General features: G+C 39.6%; 1 protein-coding gene across 1 annotated transcript in view; it reads right to left on the bottom strand.

Moving 5' to 3' along the window:
- Positions 1–779: 779 nt before the first annotated feature.
- Positions 780–8,601, bottom strand: part of LOC145416765 (tetratricopeptide repeat protein 39B-like) — a 33,225-nt gene continuing 25,403 nt past the window's right edge. Inside the window, exons 13-14 of the mRNA XM_080285688.1 lie at positions 7,613–7,853; positions 780–1,050 (exon numbers count right to left, since the gene is read on the bottom strand). Of these exons, the coding sequence (XP_080141814.1) occupies positions 780–1,050; positions 7,613–7,853 (512 nt within the window). The remainder of the gene's footprint in view (positions 1,051–7,612; positions 7,854–8,601) is intronic.

Genomic DNA, 8,601 nt, shown 5'->3' with positions numbered 1-8,601 from the left:
TGATGACAATACAGCACCAGTAACACAAACATATTTTGTGCCACTGCAATTCAGTATTTGGTCATAACATAATGCATCTGCAACAAAGTACTCTTGCTCATTTTCACGCACACAGATATTACAAACTGATTTGCCTATAAAATACTTTACTGCAAAAAACTACAGTGATAAAAGCAGGAGATATAGCTCCCTTAATTGCACATAATCCATTTGGTATACATCAACACTTGATAAAACCATCAATCAATTCTCATACTATAAATATCATCACACAATCTATCCCAACTCACCAATTCACGTATCCTTACACAGCATTCCTCTTGCTACTGAGAGCAATTTCCCAAACTCCTTCTTCCTTCAGTTCATCGGTAACGCTCCTTATTTACACTCGTGCTTCAAAACTTACTTCTCTTACTTCGTACCCTAATATATAAAAAAAAATGCTTGCTGGTCACTCCAGCTCATATTCACATATCTAACACTTCAGCTATCCATGTTTACCAACACTCTCACTGATATCTTGTATGCCAAAATTGATTAATCTTTACTGCACAAAATATCACGACAATAAAAATAATCCATCCATAAAAATAATCAATATAAAAATATTCCACTGAAATACAAACTCTTCCATCCAAACTCTTGACATTCTACAAACCTCTCTACAAACATAATCATATTCTTACAAAACCAGGCATATTCCAACTTTCCCCTTTTTCCATATTCCAACTTTCCCCTTTTTCCATTATAAAAAATAAAAAAGACAAAACACACGGTTATCACAGATGAGTCATAAAACTGTCACCATTCTTGCTACTTCCATTGATTCCATTGGTTGCACGCTTCTCACTCCTCGCCTTTCCTGGAGAAGGGGATGGGGCAGGGGAGGGGACCGGGGAACCATTGGGGGGGCTCTCAAGCGGGGTCAGGCCTTCCGTAAGCTCCTCGTGTGACACTCCACCCTTCTTCTGCATGACTGCAATTGTGTTCAGGGTGGCGTGGACGCGGAAGTGCAGGCGTGATTCAAGGGAGTAACTCTTGTAGTGGTTTCTGTGGAAGGTGGTTTTAAGCTGCTTATTCTTCCTTTTGCTTCCTTTAACCCTTACTCTAGAAGCAAGGGCATCAATTATGCTTTGGCATTAGTTTTGCTTTGATTCTTAACCTTTACTTGAGAGGCAATGGAATAAGATGATGAAAATTAAAGAAGAAGAAGGAGAAGGAGGAGGAGGAGGACGACGACACCAAGAGGCTGACCTACAAAGACCTGAAATGTGATCCTACAGAAGGACTTCAGACACTAAGACAAGAGAGAGAGAGAGAGAGAGAGAGAGAGACTTCAGACACTAAGACAAGAGAGAGAGAGAGAGAGAAATCATGCAGCATGAAGTCACCATCGGGGCTTGAACAAACCTGATACAAGCTAGCACACACAATGCCTTTAAAAATTAAATGGAAGTAGCAGAGATCATTGCATAAGCACCTTGTAATGATGCAGGTGAGTAAAAGAAAGTCTAGATGGAATGACATGACAAATGACGAGGAGTTAAGTGCTTGTGATGGGATACCTGAATGAGCGAGTTGACAACAGCCCTGTAACTGATGTAGTGGGTCGCTCTGTACTGCCAGGGAAGAACAATAATGGACGGCAACTGAAGAACATGCATCAGGAAAGAAGTTTATGAATTAGTAATTCATACTTCAAAAAACAGTGAAGTGCATAAATATACACGATTTTCTTTTTCTCTACATAAAGAAGAAAGAACTAGAGACAAAAAGCCCACAGGCTTGTTCCTTCCAAGAATTACAGAGCAAAAGAATGCCAAATTCATGGTCCATTCATTCTGAGATGTCTGGACACAATACATTTAAAAGACTCTGAGAAATGAAGACCGAGGAGGACAGTTCCACAGTTAATCTGTAGTATACTTGAATGAGTTTCAGTTCACTCTTGTATTAACAGTTGAATGGAAAAGGGGTAGAGTGTACTAGCACGGGGGATTTAGGCACCCACTGTAATGGAGAAGGAATGAAAGTAGACAGTTCAGAAAAATAGTGCCCACTGATACAGCAAGAGCAAAGAGAGAAGGGTTGAAGCGAGTCACTGAAAGAGGTGGGTCATGACATAAAGACTTGGATGCCACCTTGTTTAATAGAAGAGCTGTAAGTGCAGACCCCCCCCCCCCAAGTGGAGATACAAGTGAAGTGTACGCCCTACAAGGGTGGATATGACTTCTGTATAAAGCCAACAGCTGCACAGGGGTAATGAAGTCACAGTGTTGGCTTAGCACACCTTATTTCTTGGAGGTGATTTTGCAGAGATGCAATATGATCTTTCCATGTAAGGCATCAATAAAAATAAACCCCAAGGATAATAAATGATGATGGACTGAGCTATGTGTTGTTAACCCTTCCCATGCTGTAGACCTCACATGAGGCATAATGTAAGTCTGCACGTGTCACACTGCAAGCCTAGTATGAGGTACAATTTCCACTGGTTATGATACAGTGACTAAAGGGATGTAAACTTCCTTTCAAAGAATCAGCATGGCAGGGGCTAAACATTATGGAATTTTTCTGTGGAAGAATTAGACTAGTGAGTGAGTATGTAATGACCGAAACGAAACTTTAAAAATTAATCACTAGTCTAGCCGATATTCGATTTCAGGCCCTCGCGCTAAATACGCACGCAAGTGCCCACTGAGTCAAAGAGAGGATCCCCACTTTGCCTCTAAGCAATGTGGGCTTTTCTCCCCTTGGTGATTAATTTGGTCAGTGTCGAACACACAGTAACACAGCATCAGAGGCCACCACTGGGGATGCTGCAGACCACACCAGACAGCTCATCCCCAGGATGTAAGGACTAGGACGCTGTCAGCTAACCAGCAACATCATTGCCCTCCAAGCCTCACCTCACATCACACACTGCTGCCAACCAATGTAATAACCAAACTGAAACTTAACATATTAATCACTAGTCTGACTGAGGTTCGACCTCAGGCCTTCACGCTTGATACCACCGAGCCAAAAAAAATGATCCCCCATTTGCCTCTAAGCAATGTGGACTTATAGGCCCCATTACATCAAGGTGGAAGGAGGCATGGTACACCAAGTACTAGGTGGACATGGACAGATATGTAAATGAGTGCATAAGAGGGTGAGGTATACAGGTCAGTGAGGCTAAGAACTGACAGGAAGATGAATTGGTTTAATGAGCTATGTACACAGGAACAATGATTTGGAGTCCCCTCTATTAACTATAATCGTTATACTGACTACCTGGTATGCACTGTGCAATGCAGCTATGAAGATAAACACAAAAAATATAGTGTACATATAGTGGATATGTGTTCACTGGCTAGACCTATGAAGCTGAGTCAGGCTCCCATTGGTTTGAATGGTATGTGAAGCTGTGTCTGGCCCATTTCAATGCACATATTGTAAATTTATTGGTGCCATTTAGTAAAGTAGTTCAAGATGCTGCATCACCAACAACAAACACTTACATTGAAAATACTGTGTACATTCACTGACCATCATCCAAATCCAATTTTCTGTGTTCACATGAGGTGGTGAGATCTAGAGCATGGACCTTTGGGGACATGAATCAGATGGAAAATTATATCTACTATACAACCTGTCTCTCTTACCCCCTTGTGCTGCTGAATGTACAAGGGTGCTTACGAAACAAGTACTGAATGGCAGGGTCACCTCACTTCCAAACTGATACAAAGAGAGGATTTCCAAATTTTCTAATGACTCCTTCTCTGATGCCATCACTGATATGCACTGAATATGTGTATGACATTCATTCTCCCAGCCCCATGAAAAAACTTCCCAATAAACACAAATATTCTGCCTACATTCAACACGTTACTACAGTAATCTAACAGCTCTGTACATCTATGTGGCAAACAGCAAAACAGTTACATATGCCCTGTACCAGTTTCTCATCATCATCATCCTCATCATCTGGACCTCCTTCCCCACCCTAGGGCAGGGGGAGGAGTAGCAACGTCCAGACACTCAAAGACTGCCCAGTTCAATGAGCCATGCTTCCATTCACCCACCATTCAAGCCCTTAAAAATCCTGGCTCCATCACATAGGCCACAAAAAATCTCACCGTGTTCTGTAACTTCACATATACTTCTTTGCTAGAGTCAATCCAAAAGCTGTCATGTTAAAAAGGTTCCAAATACTTTACCATTTTTCAGCTGCTTCACAGCGTCCTTCACCTCTGTGAGTGTCATATATCCTGACACTTCATTCGTTCTCTGTACATCCCCAAAACCAATCATGTTATCAGTCGCTTTGCTCTCTCCATTCCCATTCATCAAACCTTCAAAACATTCTTTCCATCTGGATCACACTTCATCCCCATGGGTTAATAATCTACCAATTATATCCTTTACACTTTCACATTTCTTTCCACTGTCACTTCTACATTTCTGCACCTCCTTCCAGAATAACTTCCTATTTTCAGAATAATTTGCATTCATTTTTCTTCCTAGATCCTCATTTACCTCCTCCGTCTTCCTCTTCACTAATCTCTTTACATACTTCTTGCTATCAATATATTCATTTTCTTATTTCAAATGAACCCTCGATCCGTATCCACTCTTGCCACTTGTTCCTCTTTTCCTGCACTGTTCTCTTAACCTCTTCATCCCACCATGCCATAGCATTCTTCTTTGTTGTTACTCTTGCCACACCACACACAGCTTTAGCATTCCTAACTAAACAATCCCTATATTCATTCCACAAACTGTCCAAATCCATTTCATTCCAATTCACTGATTCTAACTCCTCCCCTACATTGGCCCAATATTCCTCCACCATTTTCTTGTCCCAGTTTCTACTTGTATTTTTTTCTTTTGTAAAAATTGTAACCATCAACATCTCAAATGAAATACTGACAATAATATGATATGAATATGTGAAGCATGCATTATATACAAAGCTTTAAGAGTCTTAAGCCCAACACCATACATTCATGCACCCATAATCCAACTCTTTATCCCCCTTTTTACTGTAAGGTTAGAGGCTTCGGCCTTGGCTACTAAGTCCAGACATGAAAGGGAAGGATGAGCAGTTGCTCAAACGTGCTAAGTATTATGAGAAGAAATAAAACGATACAGTATTCTTAACCTCAACAGCATAATAAGAAAAATAATTGCTTGACATGTGCCACATCAAATTCATCAAAATACTCAAGTGCCACTGGATCAGTAACTGTACTGAAGGGCTGCAGTAACTAAACAGTACTCCACAATTACTGTATGTGTACAGTGCTTCACTGGATGTGACACCAGTAATGCAATTTAAAATTAACAAAAGTGCCTTCAATCACTATGTTCACTGGTGCTTTCCCTGCCTGGGACACAGCAGCTTTGCCATTACATGTGGCAGCCAGAATACCCCCTCAAAGGACAACTGTTTTGACTAAACTCAATCTGTTCACTATTGGCCCCCCAGTGGTTACATGTCCTAGGTCTTGGTAACAAAAATCTGTCTGGATTCAGAGTTGTTACATACAAACATTAATATACACATACAAACTCCATGTCAATAGTACAGTAGCTATACATATAACAAGGCAAACCAATCTTAACCCTTTGTAAGGCAGAGCATTATTAAATGATTTATTATTACCACTGCAAGACTACTATACTCAACAAGGGAAAAATCCTTACCTGACTAATGGTCTAAAGAGAAAAACAATAAATCCTGATAAATCCTCTCCGGGGCAGACATCACTTAAGTAATCTTATTCTGAGTATCATCAATTACACTTAGATAAGGAGACTCCTGGCTGACAAAGGGCTAAGCAGTTATACTGTGGTATATGCAATTAACATTAACTGCAACAATCACATACCACAAACTAACCAAATTACCAGTACTAAAAACAAGGCTCCAACATTATTAAACCTTATTAATGACTTGCAATACAAGCATCAGCAAAACACACAGCCAACAGGCCATAGCATACATTAAATGCATGAAATTAAAAGTAAATACTGTGAAACAAGGCAATAACAATACCATTACAAAGCCCATTAATGCAAACAACAGCAAATAATAACAGCTTAAAACTTCCCCCTACAACCCCTCATTAAACCCCTACAACATGATGTTACATTTTATTTCTGGTACTGCCATACAATAATGCGCAGCTTAGGGGAGACCTCTCCTACAAAGGCTAATTAACAGTTTGGGGTGAACAGGGCAGCACTGTGTACAGGAGAAAGATCAAAGAGTAACAGTTAGGTAGCAAATGATACACGCACATAAAATCATAAAATCATACAAGTAAATAAAGCTCAATCCCCAAGAAGTACAAAATTATGAAAGATAAGACAACAATACCAGTAAGCCTTAGCTGCCATGCATCTACAGATAATAAATTAAACATGCCATGACACCAGCAGACGATTTAAGTCACTATGAAACTCTGCAGCACCTCATCATTACCAGTTAACTTATAAGTACAGCACAATATTATTCTTTTCTGTAATATTTAAGCATCTATCTTGACATCAATAACATAAACAACAGACAATAATGTGCAAACTAAACTGGTAAAGGAGAGGTGCTAGAGCCTCTTTTGCTAACAACTATACAGACCCTAGTTCAAGACTATGTTTGCTAGAAAACTACTGTGATGCATAGGTGAAAGCAAATGCACTCCAAAACACATCATTTATGGTGAAATGGCAACATAGCTAAAAATCAAATTGCATTTTACTGAAAATACTATACTGCAACTTCAATTATACAGTACCACGTCAGTAAAACTACATATATTCTCTAACGAAAGTTTCTACGACAGCAAAATGGTCATGGCAGATTCGTGGCTCCTGAGAATAAATATCCCTGATATAATTTTAACCCTTTCAAAGTTCTAGACCAGGTTTAGTATTTTATTCTCAATAATGCCAAGTGATTTCAGCATAAAAAATCCTCGGCAGATAAAGATTAAGTAGTCAGCTTGTCCGTTATGAAGAATTTTTGAAAACCTTCAGTATACAAATTGTGAAAAACAATGAAAAAGTGAAGCTGAAACTGTCCCCTATATTATGAAATTTCTGACTAGTTTGAAAGAAATATGATTTAATAATATTGTATATACATCAAACTGTACATGTGCATCTTGCTTCTTAACCCTAAGGATATAACATGCACTTTCCAAACTGTTTTAAGATTCAGAGAAATGGAAACTTCACACAACTCAACAGGTGTCTGGCCAAAGCACTCAAACGTGAAGAGATAACAGTCTCCTGCAATATATACTGCTCAATAAAATTATAATACTAAAAACGTTTGGAGACACACCAAATCTAATTAATGAGGTAAATATTCCCTCAATTAGTACATATCTTAATTCTCAGACTCCTAGGATTCACTCTTAGCTGAATCAAATCACTTGGCACTGGCTGGAATAGAATATCAAAGTTGTCACAATCATAACTGGGTTGGTGGCACCAGTATAAACATTCTCCTGTTCCCATACTCACTCTCAGTTAGAGTCCCTTGGTGTTAGATGGAATCTACTTCGACTTGACCCAACTAAGGAAAGGCTAACAAGCAAAAAATAAACTCATTATCACCTACTTGGCATGTTCCAGGATGACTCTTGACTGTTCAAGGTCCCCAGCTCGAAGCAACAAGAGTGCCAGTTCCAGGAGAGCGTTAGGAACCATGTAGTTGTCTTCTTTGATCTTCTTCTCATTGTTCACTACAAACTTGAAGCACTCTTCTGCCTGCAGTGGTGAGTTCATGTGTGCCAGACAAGCACCTTTCAGTAAATGTGCCAGGAGGTAATCATCCCAGAAGTAGTCTCCTCGTTCTGGTGCTATTGATGAAACAGAAATAATGCATATGACAAACTGATCACAAAAAGCTTAAATGGATTTTTTTCACTAAATGTGCCAAAAGAATTCTCTTCAGTAGTGTTATTATTGAAACAACTTATGCAGATGACAGAAACTATTCAAAGAACAATGTCAGATATGCAAACACCACTATACTGTTTAAGGAAATTAACTGACGGTGATGGGGTTGATGCATATCATAAACATATTGCTTTACCTCTAGGTTATAACACTGGCAATCCAATGACAAATATCAAGGTCTTATTATCCACAGAAAATTTTCTTCAGCTGATGACAGACCTTTCAAATCTGAGAGTTTAGATAAAGACTTCACTGGCCCTCTTCCACTACCTCTCCTCAGCTAAATACAATAATACTAACAGGAGGGAAGAATATACTACCAAAGTAGATCACCATAATGAAAGGGTTAAAGGTGACCAAAAAACATGGGGGGCAAATGTCATTAAGCTCTTAACCACAGTGCATTCCATCCGTCCATTATCCAATCCTATGTTACCCCATGGGGAGTGTGGGAGTCTGGGGCTGAGCAAGTTGGGCCTGACATTTAGGATGGAAGTGATCAGCCTGACTCATCCCTGAGTGGCATCACATGAGCAATAAACCCCAACCACCTCTTGGATATAACCTACACAGGCCCAAACCAATTGGAGTGCCTTAATTACCCACTAAACCACTAGGCATCATAATTTGGTTGTATGGTTACCACCC

This window comes from Coenobita brevimanus, chromosome 107 (genome assembly GCF_032717465.1).
Source record: "Coenobita brevimanus isolate Jiangsu-jjx chromosome 107, ASM3271746v2, whole genome shotgun sequence".
NCBI lineage: Eukaryota > Metazoa > Arthropoda > Malacostraca > Decapoda > Coenobitidae > Coenobita > Coenobita brevimanus.
The sequence above is the reverse complement of the archived record's forward strand: the minus strand, read 5'-3'. Positions and strand labels throughout refer to the sequence as shown.